The sequence below is a fragment of the Erythrolamprus reginae genome, chromosome 1 (assembly GCF_031021105.1).
Source record: "Erythrolamprus reginae isolate rEryReg1 chromosome 1, rEryReg1.hap1, whole genome shotgun sequence".
Classification (NCBI taxonomy): Eukaryota; Metazoa; Chordata; class Lepidosauria; order Squamata; family Dipsadidae; genus Erythrolamprus; species Erythrolamprus reginae.
The window spans coordinates 424,387,325-424,405,601 of NC_091950.1; the positions used below are offsets into that span (position 1 = coordinate 424,387,325).

Here is an 18,277-nt window from a genome sequence, read left to right on the forward strand (position 1 = left end):
CCTACCTATGTTGCCAGGCATGGGGAAATTGATATATCCCCTTTGGCTAGTACGATTTATGTGTGGTTATGATTGCGTAGTATTGACTGTTTTTAAATGATAATGGGTTTCTTCAATTTAGTTTTTAATTAATGGATTTGTACTGCATTGTTTATTGTTGTTGTGAGCCGCCCCGAGTCTTCTTTGGAGTGGGGTGGCATACAAACCTAATTTAAAATAAATAAATTATTATTATTATTATTATTATTATTATTATTATTATTATTATTACGGGACTGCCTCCTGCCACATACCTCCCAGAGACCTACAAGAACGCACAGAGTTGGCCTCCTCCAGCTCCCGTCGACTAAGCAATGCAGGTTGGCAGGGCCATGGGGCAGGGCCTTCTTGGTGGCTGCCCCGGCTCTATAGAATCAGCCCCCCCCCCCCCGGGCCGATATCCATACTGCTCCCACTCTACTGGCCTTCCGTAAGGCCACCAAGACCTGGCTTTGCCGGCAGGCCTGCTGAGGCCCATGAATTAAGAACAATCATGGCCCAATTGTATGAATATCAAGTATGCATGTTAGTTTATTATGGCTTTTAATTATGGTTTTATACTTCAGAATTCTGTATTTGACTTCTTTTTTACTGTTTTTGTATTTTATACTGTTTTAAGCCGCTCTGAATCCTTCGGGATTGGATGTCATAGAAGGTAGGTAGGTAGGTAGGTAGGTAGGTAGGTAGGTAGATAGATAGATAGATAGATAGATAGATAGATAGATAGATAGATAGATAGATAGATTAGATAGATAGATAGATAGATAGATAGATAGATTAGATAGATAGATAGATAGATAGATAGATAGATTAGATAGATAGATAGATAGATAGATAGATAGATAGATAGATAGATAGAGATAGATAGATATAGATAGATAGAGATAGATAGATAGATAGATAGATAGATTAGATAGATAGATAGATAGATAGATTAGATAGATAGATAGATAGATAGATAGATAGATTAGATAGATAGATAGATAGATAGATTAGATAGATAGATAGATAGATAGATAGATAGATAGATTAGATAGATAGATAGATAGATAGATAGATAGATAGATAGAGATAGATAGATATAGATAGATAGAGATAGATAGATAGATAGATAGATAGATTAGATAGATAGATAGATAGATTAGATAGATAGATAGATAGATAGATAGATAGATAGATAGATAGATTAGATAGATAGATAGATAGATAGATAGATAGAGATAGATAGATATAGATAGATAGAGATAGATAGATAGATAGATAGATTAGATAGATAGATAGATAGATAGATAGATTAGATAGATAGATAGATAGATAGATAGATAGATTAGATAGATAGATAGATAGATTAGATAGATATGATAGATAGATAGATAGAGATAGATAGATAGAGATAGATAGAGATAGATAGATATAGAGATAGATAGATAGATAGATAGATTAGATAGATAGATAGATTAGATAGATAGATAGATTAGATAGATAGATAGATAGATAGATTAGATAGATAGATAGATAGATTAGATAGATATGATAGATAGATAGATAGAGATAGATAGATAGAGATAGATAGAGATAGATAGATATAGAGATAGATAGATAGATAGATAGATTAGATAGATAGATAGATTAGATAGATAGATAGATTAGATAGATAGATAGATAGATAGATAGATTAGATAGATAGATAGATAGATAGATAGATTAGATAGATAGATAGATAGATTAGATAGATAGATAGATTAGATAGATAGATAGATAGATAGATAGATTAGATAGATAGATAGATAGATTAGATAGATAGATAGATAGATTAGATAGATAGATAGATAGATAGATAGATTAGATAGATAGATAGATAGATAGATAGATAGATAGATAGATTAGATAGATAGATAGATTAGATAGATTAGATAGATAGATAGATAGATAGATAGATATAGATAGATATAGAGATAGATAGATAGATAGATAGATATAGAGATAGATAGATAGATAGATTAGATAGATAGATAGATTAGATAGATAGATAGATTAGATAGATAGATAGATAAGATAGATAGATAGATAGATAGATAGATAGATAGATAGATAGATAGATAGATAGATAGATAGATAGATAGATAGATAGGGTTTCTGGAAAATGATACACAGGTGGCTACATAGGAGGAGGCCTCACCTACAAAAAGAGATGGATCAAATTGGACGGGTCCAAAGATGGGCTACAAAAATGGTGGAATGGTCTTATTTATTTTATTTATTTTATTTTATTTATTTTATTTATTTATTTTGTCGAATACACAATACATATTGAAGAGAATAGACATGTAGTAATATATATAAAGAAAAGGATAGAAGAAAAGATATAAAAATAGAGGAGAAGATATATGAAAGGAAGAAAAGATAAAGGAGACAAAGGAGAGACAATTGGACAGGGGACGGAAGGCAGTCTAGTGCGCTTATGTACGCCCCTTACTGACCTCTTAGGAACCTGGAGAGGTCAATCGTGGATAGTCTAGGGGAGAAATGTTGGGGGTTAGGGGTTGACACTACTGAGTCCGGTAATGAGTTCCACGCTTTGACAACTCGATTGCTAAAGTCATATTTTTTACAGTCAAGTTTGGAGCAGTTAATATTAAGTTTGAATCTGTTGCGTGCTCTTGTGTTGTTGCGGTTGAAGCTGAAGTAGTCATTGAGAGGCAGGACGTTGTAGCATATGATCTTGTGGGCAATACTTAAATCTTAAGCATAAAACTTATCAGCAAAGACTTCATGAACTCAATCTGTAGAGTCTGGAGGACAGAAGGAAAAGGGGGGACATGATCAAAATGTTTAAATGTGTGAAAGGGTTAAATAAGGTACAATAGGGGAGTGTTTTTAATAGGAAAGTGAACACAAGAACAAGGGAGCACAATCTGAGGTTAGTTTGGGGAAAGATCAGAAGCAACGTGAGAAAATATGATTTGACTGAAAGAGTAGTAGATGCTTGGAACAAACTTCCAGCCGACGTGGTTGGTAAATCCACAGGAACTGAATTGAAACGTATCTGGGATAAACATAGATCCATTGTAAGATAAAATACAGGAAATTGTATAAGGGCAGACTAGATGGACCATGAGGTCTTTTTCTACTGTCAATCTTCTATGTTTCTATATTTCTACAAGAGATAGTAGGGAAGAAAATAGAATTGACCACTGAAGGCATACTGTTAGGAATCTGGAAGAAACGATATCTCTCCCCCCAAAAAACTCAATATTTAATAATTCACATAACAACGGCTGCAAAGGTACATTTGCACGATATTGTAAAAATAACGCAACCCCAACAGAAAACGTAGTCATAGGTAAAATTTACAGGTGTGCAGAAGTGGATAGGATGACAATGGAGATTAAGGGATTAAACAATACAGAGTATTGTGAAATTTGGAATAAACGGTATAATTGGATTGAGAATAAAACTAAAGCTGTGTGATGCAATGTGAAAGGAGGCAAGGAATTCAGAATTAAGCATATTATGTTAACTATGCTGTGTATTATAAAATAGAAGCAACAGAAGAGATAAGGTGTGTGTGTGTAGATCTGTGCAATGATGTTTTAAAAAGAAAAAAATGAATAAATAAAAATTTTTAAAAAGAGGAGGAATTTTGCTTAGCATTGGTGGGATATTTCCTTGATTCGGCTGTGGTTTAACATTTAACACCAGATGAACCAACCAAGCTATATAAACAACACCCCAGTCAAGGAACAACCAGCAAGTCACCAGTATATAAACACAGCAAACTCCCCCCCCTTGGAGCAATGATGACGTTACCTAGTTGGGTAATTAAACGTCTGGCAGAAAAATAACCCAGCTCAGAGAGCACCAAGGACCCCACCGTTCTCCTCTTCCTCCTCCTCTTCCTCCACCTTCTCTTTCAAATCCTCCTCCTCCTCCTCATCTTCCTCCTCCACCTCCACCTTCTCTTCCTCCTCCTTTTCTTCCTCTTCTTCCTCCTCTTCCTCTTCCTCCTCCTCCTCTTCCAAATCTCCTCCCCTTCTCTTCCTTTTCTTCCTCCTCTTCCTCTTCCTCCTCCTCCTTCTTTTTGAAATCCTCCTCCCCCTTCCTCCTCTTCCTCCTCCCCCTTCTCTTCCTCCTTCTCTTCTCCTCCTCCTCCTCCCCCCTTCTTTTCCTTTTCTTCCTCCTCTTCCTCCCCCTCCTCCTCCTCCCTGTGTCTTTTTACTCACACCATAAAAGGCTGGATGGTCTCTGCAGAAGCTGCCCCGTGGGTCTCTCTCCTGTGGCATGCTCTCCTGTCCTGGTTCCCACAGGGCAGCCGCTTCCTGCCAGGTGCCCCTGACCTCTGCTCACCTTTATCTCTCTCTTCTCTCCTCCTCTCCCCCATTGCTGCCTCAGCCGGAACCTGTGACCGCCGTGGCTGCCACTGGCCAGGTATGGTACCCCACCGCCCTGGAGCCTCCTCCTCCTCCTCCCGCCTGCCACTGGGTTGATGTGTGCGCTCGGGCGACATGCTGGAATGTAAGGCTTCCCCCACATCTTGAGGGTGGCCAGGCATGGCCTTCCCTTCCTTCCCCACACGTGGAGTCTAATAAGCGACAGGACAAGGACACCAGGGAGGGGAGGAGGGAGGGAGGGACAGATGGATGGACAGACGAATGGATGGATAGACGGATGGATGGATGCATAGATGGATGGACAGATGAATAGATGGATGGAGGGATGGGTGGATAGGTGGATGGATGAATGGACAGACAAATGGATGGATGGATGGATGGACGGACGGACGGATGAATGGATGTACAGATGAATGGAAGGATGGATGGGCGGAGGGACAAATGGATGGACAGACAAATTGATGGATGGATGCATAGATGGATGGACAAATGGATGGATAAGTAGATATTTGTCTATCTATATCTATCTCTCATTTATCTCTAATCTCAGTCTGTCTATATCTGTATCTCTCCTTTATTATCTATCATTTATATCTCCCCAGTATTTTATACACACACAAGGCAGAGCCCCAGGTTCAAATCCCAGTAAGGATGTGGCTACCTGATGAAGGCAAATAAATCCGAAATAGATTGATAGTAGTCTCCCTTCCTTTTCATTAGCAGCAAAAATATGTTATTTAGTTATTTAGTTATTTATTTATTTATTCTTTGTCCAATACACAATACATATGAAGAGAATACTGTAGACATGAAGTAATATACTGTATATAAAGATAATATGTAAAATAGAAGAGAAAATATATGAAAGGAAGAAAATATATATGAGATATGAGATAAAGGAAAGACAATTGGACAGGGGACGAAAGGCACACTAGTGCACTTATACACCCATACATATACACATACACATGCACATACGTATGAGAAGAGTAATCCTGGTTTACCAAGGTTGTGCACACAAAGAAAGGTTTAGATTGAGATTCGTTGTGAATAACTGCTCAGCCACACACGGATGTACTAACCCGAATTAAAGTTTACTTTGAAAATTAGCAGCCCAAAATCATACACATAACAGTTGGAATTATTTATTTATTTTTATTTATTTTATTTAGTTTGACCTCTATGCTGCCTAGTCCCAAAGGACTCAGGGATAATTTGGGTAATAATCCAAACATTACCAAGTCTTTCTTACCAGTTGTCCTTGTCATAATCAGCAAAGATATCAAACCTAAACACATTTTAGCTATAATGCATTACTACAATACAGAGAGATTGCAGAGCAAACTTAACAGTGAGTAGCCAAAGAGAAACAGAGAGGTTGGACTCTAGCTCCCTCTTGTGGCAGTCTGCAACACCTGCAGCCAATATATTGCCAACCCAACAGTTATGGGCAGAATTCTAACAGTCATAAATACGAAGCTCTTTCCGAGCATGTGACCATGGGGAATCCTACAAAAAGCCGTTAACGGTGAACAAAAATAGTCACAAGTCACATTCTTCAGTGCCGTTGTAGCTTTGGAGCGAAGTCACTAAACGAACCGCCGTAAGTCGAGGACTAGCTGGAAAGACCAGGCCTGTAACATCTCCATTTTCTCTCCCCCCCCCCCGCCCCCCAATTGCAGGCCAAGACGGAGGAACAGATTGCCGCCGAAGAGGCTTGGTACGAGACGGAGAAAGCGTGGCTGGTTCACAAAGATGGCTTCTCCCTGGGTGAGTGAGGGGTCTTCAGTGCGGGTGGGGGTCGTGGGGGGGCTTTGGGGGGGCTCTCGTTTCGATTTTTGGTGGTGGTGGGGGGTCAGAGTGCTTTGCAAAGCAAGGGAGGGGTGACCGGAGTTGCTTAGTTTGCATGTTGTGGTGACATGAAAATAAGAACCCAGAAGTGCAAAGAAAAAGCAGGAACATATTTCCACATGTGGTGGACGTGCCCAGTGGCTAAGAAATTTTGGAGAAAAATTAGGGACATATTAGAACAAATTCAATTCAATTCAATTTATTAGATTTGTATGCTGCCCCTCTCCGAAGACTCGGGGCGGCTCACAACAGTAATAAAAACAGTATAACAATGGAACAAATCTAATAATAAAATATATAAAAACCTCAACAATTAAAAACCATACAGCACATACACATCAAACATGAAATATAATAAGCCTGGGGGAGATGTCTTAGTTCCCCCATGCCTGGCAATATAGGTGGGTCTTAAGTAACTTGCGAAAGACAAGGAGGGTGGGGGCCGTTCTAATCTCCGGGGGAAGTTGGTTCCAGAGGGCCGGGGCCGCCACAGAGAAGGCTCTTCCCTTGGGGCCTGCCAAACGACATTGTTTGGTTGACGGGACCCGGAGAAAGCCAACTCTGTGGGACCTTATCGGCCGCTGGGATTCGTGCGGTAGAAGGCGGTTCCGGAGGTATTCTGGTCCAATGCCATGAAGGGCTTACGACAAATAAAATCCCACTAAGACCGGAACTTTTCCTACTAGGGGTAATCAGGAACAAAATTAATAAAGAACACAGATACTTGATGCTACATTTAACAAAGGCAGCTAGAATGACATAAGCTCAACATTGGAAGCAGGAAACTCCCCCCTTGATATTAAATTTGATAAGTAAAATACACGAGGTAGCAGAGATGAATAACTTAACATTGGAATTCCAGGAAAAAGACAATACAGAATTCTGCAACACCTGGGATAGATGGTATGACTGGTTAAGTAAAAAAAAAAAAGTGAAACTTTAATATTGTATACATTTCAAAAAGAGAACCCCTACCGTATAATACACACCTTAGTTTTTGGGGAGGAAAATAGGGAAAAGAATCTTCATCTGGCTAGCGTCCTTACTCTGGTCAGTTTCAGCACATTATTCTATCCCCTGGTTAGGGTTTTAAAAAACTTTATTCAGAGAGAGTAACAGTGAAAGAGCTTGCAAGCCAGTAAGAGCTGGGAACATTGTTAGAATCTGGCTAGGGCTGGAAAGAAACATTTGAAGCAAGTAGAGCAATGGAAAAAAACTGCAAAGACTTAGGACTTGGAAAACATTCTTCGCAGAGAGTAACAATGAAAGAGCTTGCAAGCCGGTAAGAGCTGGGAACATTGTTAGCACCTGGTTAGGGCTGGAAAGAAACTTGGAGCAAGTTAGAAAAATGAAAAAACTCTGCAGAGACTTAGGGCTTGGAAAACATTCTTTGCAAAGAGTAACAGTGAAAGAACCTGCAAGGGAAGAGCTGGGAAGATCGTTAGCAGCTAGTTAGGGTTGGGGGGAAAAAGCTTAGAAAAAGCTGCATTCAGAGTATAGGATACACCTTAATTTTCAGCCTCATTTAGGGAGGAAAAAGGTGCATCTTATACTCAGAAAAATACGGTAAGCCAAACTTTTAAAAGCGTTTTAAAAAATAGAAAGCGCAGGGGAAAAAACAGTGTTTGACTTTTCATTTGCTGTTTCTAACATTCATTCTTTTAGGACGGGTTGCTAAATTTGGGTAGAGGGTCTGTGTGTGGAAAAAGGGGTGTGTGTCACAATGCTGCCTTGGTGTGGTTGGGCCAGCAGGTGGCAGCACTGCCCCGTTTGTGAGCCAGAGGTGGGTGGGTTTATTTGAATGAGGGTCGATCTCGCTTGTCTGTAGTGCAGCCCAACATTGGCAACTTTTAAGACTTGTGGACTTCAACTCCCAGAATTCCTCAGTCACATTTGCTTTGAAACTTGTGGACTACAACTCCCAGAATTCCTCAGCCAGCTTTGCTTTGAGATTTACGCATGGGGATGATTGTGTAGTTTTGATTGTTTTAATGGTAGTGGGTTTTTAGCTATAGTTTTTAATTATTAGATTTGTATTGCATTGTTTATTGTTGTTGTGAGCTGCCCGGAGTCTTAGGAGAGGGGCGGCATACAAGTCTAATAAATTATTGTTGTTGTTGTTGTTGTTGTTGTTGTTGTGAACTTAAACTCCCAGAATTCCCCAGTCACATGTGCTTTTAAATTTGGGGACTTCAACTCCCAGAATTCCTCAGCCAGTTTTGCTTTAAGACTTGGGAACTTCAGCTTCCTCTCAGGCTGGGGAATTCTGGGAGTTGAAGTCCACAAGTCTCTGAAAGTTGCCAAGGTTGGAGACCCCCTTCTCTCGTGGACTTTGTGGCCCCTTAATCTCCTCTCTCTGCCTTCCCAGCGAGCCAGCTGAAGAGCGACGCTGCCAGCCTCTTACCGGAAGGAAAGGTCAAAGTGAAAGTGGACTATGATGGGGCCATTCTGGAAGTGGACGAAGATGATATTGAAAAGGTAGGAGGATCTATAGCATTAAAAAATTGGGCAGCTATTTTTATTCAGATATCAAAAGTGAAGGTGGTAGCATTGTATTCTATAACTTCCTGAAATTGATTTACTGTAAAACAATTTGATGTTGTTGTTATAATTTTTATTGTACTGTGATTGGAGAGAAAAAAATAAAAAAAATTCTTTGCCGGAAAAGGTAGGAGGGGGGAGCTGGGCCAGGGGTCCCCCACCATCAGATAAAAAGGACGTGGAGACTCTAGAAAGTGTGCAGAGAAGAGCCACAAAGAGGATGAGGGGACTGGAGGATAAAACATAGAAGGAACAGTTGCAGGAACTGGGCATGGCTGGTTTAGTGAAGAGAAGGTGAAAAAAACAAGGTTCTACGTTTAGGCAAGGAAAGCAAAACACACAGGTACCTGGCTCAACAGGAGTAACTGCGAGAGGGACCTTGGAGTCCTAGTGGACAACCATTGAAATAGGAGCCAGCCGTGTGCAGCAGCTGCCAAAAAAGCCCACACAGTTCTAGGCTGCATCAACAAAGGGAGAGAGTCAAGATCACACGAAGGGTTAATGCCACTTTATAAGGCCTTGGTAAGGCCACACCTGGAATACAGCATTCAGTTTTGGACACCACGATGCAAAAAGGATGTTGAGGCTCTAGAAAGAGTGCAGAGAAGAGCAACAAAGATAATTAGGGGATAAATGGAGGATAAAACATATGAACAACAGTTGCAAGAACTGGGTTTATGTCTAGTTTAATGGAAAGAAGGACCAGGGGAGACAGGGGAGCAGCCTTCCAATATCTCAGGGGTTGCCACAAAGAAGAGGGAGTCAAACTATTCTCCAAAGCACCTAAGGGCAGGAAAAGAAGGAATGGGTGGAAACTAAACAAGGAGAGAAGCAACCTAGCACTAAGGGGAACTTCCCTGACAGTGAGAACAATTGATCAGTGGAACAGCTTGAAGTTGTGAATGCTCCAACATTGGAAGTTTTTAAACAGATGTTGGATAACCACCTGTCTGAAGTAGTGTACGGCTTCCTGCCTAAAGAGGAGGTTGGACTAGAAGACCTCCAAAGTCCCTTTCAACTCTGTTGTTGTTGTTGTTGTTGTTGTTGTTAAAAGCAAGTAAGATGATTAGTGGGCTGGACGCTAAAACATAAAATGGTTGCAGGAACTGGGTAGGTCTAGTTTAATGAAAAGATATGATAGCAGAGATATGATAGCAGTCTTCCAATATGAGAAATAACATCTTCTGATAAACAGTCTAAAGTCACACACATAATAAGTCAGAATAACAACCCAATGTTACCAAGTGCATAGTCTTTCCTACCAGTTGTCTTTGTCATAAATCAGTAAACAAAGATATCAAGCGTGAACACAATTTAGCTGTAATTTATTTATTTATTTATTTATTTATTTATTTATTTATTTATTTATTTATTTATTTATGATTTGATTTGATTTGATTTGATTTGATTTGATTTGATTTGATTTGATTTGTATGCCGCCCCTCTCCGCAGACTCGGGGCAGCTAACAACAGCAATAAAACAATATATAACAAAATCCAATACTAAAAACAGTTAAAAGCCCATTATATAAAAACCAATCATACATACAAACATACCATGCATAAAATTGTAAAGGCCTAGGGGGAAAGAGGGTCTCAGTTCCCCCATGCCTGGCGGCAGAGGTGGGTTTTTAAGCAACTTTCGAAAGGTAAGGGAGGGTGGGGGGCAATTCTAATCTCTGGGGGGGAGTTGGTTCCAGAGGGCCGGGGCCGCCACAGAGAAGGCTCTTCCTCTGACATTGTTTAGTTGATGGGACCCGGAGAAGACCCACTCTGTGGGACCTGACTGGTCGCTGGGATTCGTGCAGCAGAAGGCTACAATACAGAGAGATTGCAGAGCAAATGTAACAGTGAGCAGTCAGAGAAAAAGAAACAGAGAGGGTGACTCAGAGAAGTAAGCTATGAACTGAAGCTCCCCCTTGTGGCAGTCCTGCAACACTTGCAGCCAATATATTGCCAACGCAACAGTTATGGGCAGAGTCTAACGGTGCCTTCAGCCCTAGGATGGTACGATTCTGTAACCAACCGTGGTCTTGTCCAAACTAACCTCTGTTTTTCCCCTCCTTCAAATCTCTGTCTGACCAGGCCAACCCTCCGTCCTGCGACCGCTTGGAGGAGCTGGCCAACCTGGTCTACCTCAATGAGTCCAGTGCCCTCCATACCCTCCGCCAGCGCTATGGCGGCAACCTCATCCACACCTACGCCCGGCCCCAACCTGGTTGTCATTAACCCTCTCAGCTCCCCCTCCATGTACTCTGAGAAGGTGGGTACGGACGCGACGCGGGGGGTCCTCGACTTGCTTTTATCACCTGGAAAACTTTCACATAAACTTTTTCAATATCATTATACAAACTTACAATGCTGTTTGCTATTTCATCTCATCTATTTACTTTCACTTATCTATTAAATTTTATTAAATTTAGGCCGAAGTGATTATTTTCAATTGTCACGCATCCTTATTTACCTCTTAAAAATTTCTTTACCCTTGTCATATACTAACTGCCCTTTCAAAAGAAAATGTATTTAATCTTAAATATTAATTATCCACACCATCATCCAAATCTTACAAGATATTATCATAATAGAAACATAGAAACATAGAAGACTGACAGCAGAAAAAGACCTCATGGTCCATCTAGTCTGCCCTTATACTATTTCCTGCATTTCATCTTACAATGGATCTGTGTTTATCCCAGGCATGTTTAAATTCAGTTACTGTGGATTTACCAACCATGTCTGCTGGAAGTTTGTTCCAAGGATCTACTAATCATATCATTGAGTATAGTATTGGCAGTTCTGTGCTAGCAAAAACTGCAGAAGAGAAGGATTTAGGGGTCGTGATTTCTGACAGTCTCAAAATGGGTGAGCAGTGTGGTTCGGTGGTAGGAAAAGCAAGTAAGATGCTTGGCTGCATAGCTAGAGGTATCACAAGCAGGAAGAGGGAGATTATGATCCCGCTATATAGAGCGCTGGTGAGACCACATTTGGAATACTGTGTTCAGTTCTGGAGACCTCACCTACAAAAAGATATTGACAAAATTGAACGGGTCCAAAGTCGGGCTACAAGAATGGTGGAAGGTCTTAAGCATAAAACGTATCAGGAAAGACTTCATGAACTCAATCTGTACAGTCTGGAGGACAGAAGGAAAAGGGGGGACATGATTGAAAACATTTAAATACGTTAAAGGGTTAAATAAGGTTCAGGAGGGAAGTGTTTTTAATAGGAAAGTGAACACAAGAACAAGGGGACACAACCTGAAGTTAGTTGGGGGAAAGATCAAAAGCAACGTGAGGAAATATTATTTTACTGAAAGAGTAGTAGATGCTTGGAACGAACTTCCAGCAGACGGTGGTTGGTCAATCCATGGTAACTGAATTGAAACATGCCTGGGATAAACATAGATCCATCCTCAGATAAAATATAGGAAATAGTATAAGGGCAGACGAGATGGACCACGAGGTCTTTTTCTGCCGTCCATCTTCTTCTATGTTTCTATGTTAAATGAATCTGAGTTCCCTCATTCGTCATAAGTACCCCCCATCCCCATCCTAACCTGTCTGCTTCCCGCCAGGTGATGCACATGTTCAAGGGGTGCCGGGAAGGAGGACACCTCCCCGCACTATGCCCTGGCCCAGGCGGCCTACCGGGCCATGCTGATGAGCCGCCAGGACCATCTGTGGTGTTCCTGGGCAGCAGCGGCAGCGGCAAGACCTCCAACTGCCAGCACCTGGTCCAGTACCTGGCCACTATCCGCCGGCAGCTCCGGGAGGGGTCTTCTCAGGTGGGCCCAGAGGCTGTCTCCTTTCTTCTTTCTTTCTTTCTTTCTTTCTTTCTTTCTTTCTTTCTTTCTTCTTCTTCTTTCTTTCTTTCTTTTCTTTTCTTTCTTTCCTTCCTTCCTTCCTTCCTTCCTTCCTTTCTCTCTTTCTTCTTTCTCTCTCTCTTCTTTTTTTCTCTCTCTCCTCGCTCTCTCTTTCTTTCTTCACTGTTTCTTTCTTTTTCCTTCCTTCTTTCCTCCCTTTCTATTCCTTCCTTTCTCTCTCTCTTTCTCTTTCTTCTTTTCTCTCTCCCTTTTCTATTCCTTCCCTCCTTCCCTCCCTCCTTCCTTCCTTTCTTTCTCTCTCTCTTCTCCTTCCCTTCCTCCTTCTCTCCCTTTCAATTCCTTCCTTCCTCCCACCCTCCTTCCCTCCCTTTCTATTCTCCATCCCTCTCTTCCTATTCCTTCCTTCCGCTCTCTCTCCCTTCTCCCCTCCCTTTCTATTCCTTCCTTCCTTCTTTCCTTCCTTCCTTTCTTTCTCTTCCCTCCTCCTCCTTCCCTCCCTTTCTATTCCTTCCTTCCTTCCCCCCCTTTCCCTTCCTCTTCTTCCTTCCTTTCTTCCTCTTCTATCTCCCACTCTCCCATCCTCTCCTTTTCTCGCTTTCTTCCTCCCTCCCTCCCTCTTTCCCTTCCTTGCTGGCTGGGGAACTCAGGGAGTTGAAGTCCGCAAAGTCTTTAAAGTAACTGAGGCCAGACACGCCTGCTCTGAACCCCCCAGCAATAGCCAGCGGAGGGTACAAGCATACACCCCCCCCCACCCCCCCCCCACTAACCCCGCTGCCTCTTTTGTCCCGGGCAGTGGAGAAATGGCAGGCGCTCTACACCATCCTGGAAGCCTTTGGCAACAGCCAGCACCGGCCTGAACACCAACGCCACCCGCTTCTCCCAGATTATCTCGCTGGACTTTGACCAGGCCGGCCAGGTGGCCTCGGCTTCCGTACAGGTGAGCCAGGGGCCCCCGTCCTCCTCTTTCCCACCCGCCCCTCATTTCACCATCACCTGTCGCTCTTTCGGGACGCCCGGAAACCCAGTGCAAGTCATTCTTGGTTTACATCCGAAACGGAGGTCGAAATTTATATTGCCAAGCGAGACATCGGTTACCTGAGTTCGGTCCCATCTTACCACCTTTGTGGCCACCGTTGTTAAGAGAATCACTGCAATTGTTTTTTTTAATTTTTATTTTATTAGGAACTGTAAATTCAAGTACACAATACAAAAACAAACAAAAATATATACAAAGTTAAAAATTAGATACCTTGCTCTCCCTTCCTTTCCTTATTGTGATTTATATGTAATTCTACACAATATACAGTTTGTAGTTTTCAATATCGGTATTTTTCAGGCTCTGCTAATTTAACTCTATGTCTCATTAGAAATAAACTTATATACTTAAATTCAAGGTATATAAAGGATAGAAGGTAGAAACAAAAGTAAAAAGTACAAATTATTACAAATACTATTCTTTACAGATCATATAATTAAACCCCTTACTAGATCTGAGACCTGATTTTTATCTAATTTTAATCTATGTGTATTATAGCAGTGTTTCCCAACCTTGGCAACTTGAAGGTATCTGGACTTCAACTCCCAGAATTCTCCAGCCAGCATTTGATGGCTGGGGAATTCTGGGAGTTGAAGTCCAAATATCTTCAAGTTGCCAAGGTTGGGAAACACTGTATTATAGTATTTCTAACAAAAAGCTAAATTTTCCATGTTCATTCTTGCGATGGCTCCGCTTTGTGATGTAAATAAATAAATTGTTCCCACTTATTCTTTTTTGCAACCAATTATGCCATTTGTCCCAAACTTTATAGAATATAACTGCAATTGTTAAGTTAGTGAGTCGGTCATTAAGTGAATCCATCTTCTCCATGGACTTTGCTTGTCAGAAGGGGATGATCACAGGAAACTGTGAACTTTGATCATGTTGCAGCTGGTACCGGGGGCAATACAGCATCCTGATTGTGAAAATGGAGCCGTGCGCACTTTAGGGCTTAAAAAAACCCCAAAACCTTATTCAGAGAGAGTAACAGTGAAAGAGCTTGCAAGCCAGTAATAGCTGGGAACATTATTAGCACCTGGAAAGAAACAATTGGAGCATGTAGAGCAATTGGGGAAAAAAACCCTGCAAAGACTTAGGGCTTGGGAAACATCCTTCTTTGCAGAGAGTAACAATGAAAGAGCTAGGAATATTATGAACAGCTAGTTAATTTTTTTTTAAAAAAAAGCAAGCTGCATTCAGAGTATAAGACTCACCCAAATTATCCGCCTCTTTTAGGGGAGAAAAAGGGGCGTCTTATATTCCGAAAAATACGGTATGCGCTGGAGAAGGTGGAAAAAAAATAGGCGCTGGTGATTGTTTGTTGCCGAAAGAAGCTAAAAACAGACGGTTTGAGAAAACTTAACGGGGAACAAAAGAACGGGAAATTTGGAAGGCAGCTATCTAGCCAACTGGGAACCATAGAGAATAAAGTGGAATTGAAATCAATGCCCAAACTTTTGAGGACTTTGTCAAATCTGTCGTGACAGTTTAAATGCGCTTAGAGGTGCCATGGGGGGTGCCCACACTGACCCCTCTCTCCCAAATTGCTCTCCTCAGACCATGCTGTTGGAGAAACTCAGAGTGGCTAAACGTCCCACCAACGAGGGGGACCTTCAACGTCTTCTACTATCTCCTGGCCTGCCCGGATAACGCCTTACGGTAAGGAGAGGCTCGGGGTCTTTGAGCGGTTTGTGGAGACCTCAGAAGTCAGGTGCTTTGAAAGGAAGGGTGGGAAGGAGGAGGGGGTCTTCAGGGTGACCCTTCGAGGCCTGCCAGAAGGTGTCCACCTTCATAAGTCTGCATTGGTTGCCGGTCAGTTTCTGGTCACAATTCAAAGTGTTGGTTATGACCTATAAAGCCCTTCATGGCACTGGACCAGAATATCTCTGGGACCGCCTTCTGCTGCACGAATCCCAGCGACCGGTTATGTCCCACAGAGTTGGCCTTCTCCGGGTCCCATCGACTAAGCAATGTCAGTTGGTGGGCCCCAGGGGGAAGAGCCTTCTCTGTGGCAGCCCTGACCCTCTGGAACCTGCTCCTCCCAGATATCAGAGTTGCCCCCACCCTCCTTGTCTTTCGCAAGCTCCTTAAAACCCACCTCTGTCGTCAGGCATGGGGGAACTGAGATATTCCCTTCCCCCTAGGCTTATAGAATTTATACATGGTATGTTTGTATGTATGAGTGGTTCTTTAAAATGGGGGTTTTTTAGATTGTTTTTAATATTAGATTTGTTTACATTGTCTTTTTTATATTGTTGTTAGCCGCCCCGAGTCTTCGGAGAGGGGCGGCATACAAATCAAATAAGTAAGTCAGTCAGTAAGTAAGTCGTCCATGGTGTGGGATATTCGGGCCACTGGACCTCAGAGAAGATTCCTATCCCCACTGAATATCTCCACCTGCCATGAAAGACAACCCCAATTTAAAAAGGAGATGGATAAACTAGAGGAGAGTTACAAGGATGGTGAGTGGTCTGGAAACCACGTCCTATGAGGAACGGTTAAAGGACCTAGGGATGTTTAGTCTGCAAAGGAGAAGACTGACAGGAGACTTGATAGCTGTCTACAAATATCTGAAGGGCTGTCACAGAGCAGAGGGGTCAGCATTCTTCTCAGTAGCACATGGAAGGACTAGAAACAATGGAATGGAACTGCCAGGGAGGAGATTTAGATGAGAAATCAGGAAAAACTTTCTAACGGTGAGGGTGATAAACCAGTGGAACAGTTTGCCACACGAGGTGGTGGGCTCGCCTTCACTGAAGGTCTTCAAACAGAGACTGGACAGTCATGTTTCTGGGATGGTTTAATACATCCTGCATTGAGCAGGGGGTTGGACCTGATGACCCTGGAGGTCCCTTCCAATTCTATGATTCTATAACAGAATTGTTAGGATTCTGTCCATAACTTTTGGGTTGGCAATATATTGGCTGCAGGTGTTGCAGGCTGCCACAAGAGGGAGCTAGAATTCACAGCTTATTTCTCTTGAGTTCACCCTCTCTGTTTGTTTTTTTTCTGGCTACTCACTGTTAGGTTTGCTCCGCAATCTCTCTGTATTGTAGTCATGAATTACAATTAAAATGTGTTTAGGCTTGATTTACCATTGTTTACAGATCATGACAAAGACAGTTGGTAAGAAAGACTATGTACTTGGTAATATTTGGATTATTATTCTGCCTTATTATTTATTTATTTATTTATTTATTGGACTTTTATGCCGAGGACTCGGGGCGGCTTACGACATATAATAAACAATATACAATATCTTAGATCCAGTTAATTAATTTAAAAGTCTAAAAACCCCAAGAAACCATAACAAACAGTCATTCCATTTGCTCAGCATTCTCTCAATACATTCATTGGCCAGGGGGCAAGAATTTAATAGCCCCAAGCCTGGCGGCATAAATGAGTCTTAAGACTCTTATGGAAGGTGAGGAGGGTGGGGGCAGTACGGATCTCCGGAGGGAGCTGATTCCAGAGGGCCGGGGCCGCCACAGAAAAGGCTCTTCCCCTAGGCCCCGCCAGATAACATTGTTTAGTCGATGGGAGAAGGCCAACTCTGTGGGACCTAACTGGTCGCTGGGATTCATGCGGCAGAAGGTATTTTGGCTCGATGCCATGTGTATAGCTTCAGACTTTTCATTTGTCAAAGTAAACTTTAATTCAGGTGAGTATATCTCTTTGTGGCTGAGCAGTTATTCACAACCAATCTCAACCTAAACGTTTCTGTGTGTGCCCAACCTTGGCAAACAAGGAATACTCTGCTCATAGGTTAACAAACGGTCATCGGTCCCTTTTTTTTAATGCCCTTGTAACTTTGGGTGGATCACTCAATGAACCATAGTCAGTGGAGGACTACTTGTAAAATCAGGATGGACTTTACAGGACAGGGATGTGGCCTGAAGGCATCCAATGGCCAGGTCTGGTCAACCTGTTCCCTCTTGGGGGAAAGATCAAAAGCAACATGAGAAAATATTATTTGACTGAAAGAGTGGTAGATGCTTGGAACAAACTTACAGCAGACAGGGTTGGTCAATCCACAGTGACTGAATTTAAACATGCCTGGACTAAACATAGATCCATCCTAAGATAAAATACAGGAAATAGTATAAGGGCAGACTAGATGGACCAGGAGGTCTTTCTCTGCCGTCAGTCTTCTATGTTTCTGATGACCTCCTCTCTTTTTCCTCCCTTCTCTTTGCAGGACGGAGCTGCACTTTAACCACCTGGCTGAGAACAACGTCTTTGGCATCGTGCCTCTGTCCAAGGTACCCCTGGCCGCTTGGAAGGGTGAAGGCATTTTGCCCTGACCGCTCAGGAGAAGACCTGGGATTGAGGTTGACCAATATCTGCCAGGCCTCAAAGTCTGGGGAGATTCTCAGTCGCCCAGGTCACAACTTTGTGGGTTTTTTCTTTTGAAGACATTTCGCTTGTTTATCCCAGAAGCTTCTTCAACTCTGGCTGCATGGTGGGGAAGGGAAGGATGGATGCCCCTTGTAGGTGGCTGGTGGTTTGCATCCTTTTAGAGAGTCGTCGAGGCCACTTGGAGGTTCATCTTTGTCCCCAGGGTCCCACCTGAGTGGTACAAATGGGTGTGTGGAGCC

General features: G+C 42.2%; 1 protein-coding gene across 1 annotated transcript in view; it reads left to right on the top strand.

Annotated features, from left to right (window-relative positions):
• MYO18A (myosin XVIIIA) overlaps nucleotides 1-18,277 on the top strand; it is a 201,529-nt gene that overhangs the window by 56,707 nt on the left and 126,545 nt on the right. Inside the window, 13 exon segments of the mRNA XM_070735473.1 lie at nucleotides 6,113-6,200; nucleotides 8,650-8,759; nucleotides 10,908-11,027; nucleotides 11,029-11,085; nucleotides 12,395-12,421; nucleotides 12,423-12,492; nucleotides 12,495-12,575; nucleotides 12,578-12,604; nucleotides 13,437-13,486; nucleotides 13,488-13,580; nucleotides 15,237-15,284; nucleotides 15,286-15,338; nucleotides 17,878-17,941. Coding sequence (XP_070591574.1) covers nucleotides 6,113-6,200; nucleotides 8,650-8,759; nucleotides 10,908-11,027; nucleotides 11,029-11,085; nucleotides 12,395-12,421; nucleotides 12,423-12,492; nucleotides 12,495-12,575; nucleotides 12,578-12,604; nucleotides 13,437-13,486; nucleotides 13,488-13,580; nucleotides 15,237-15,284; nucleotides 15,286-15,338; nucleotides 17,878-17,941 — 888 coding nt within the window.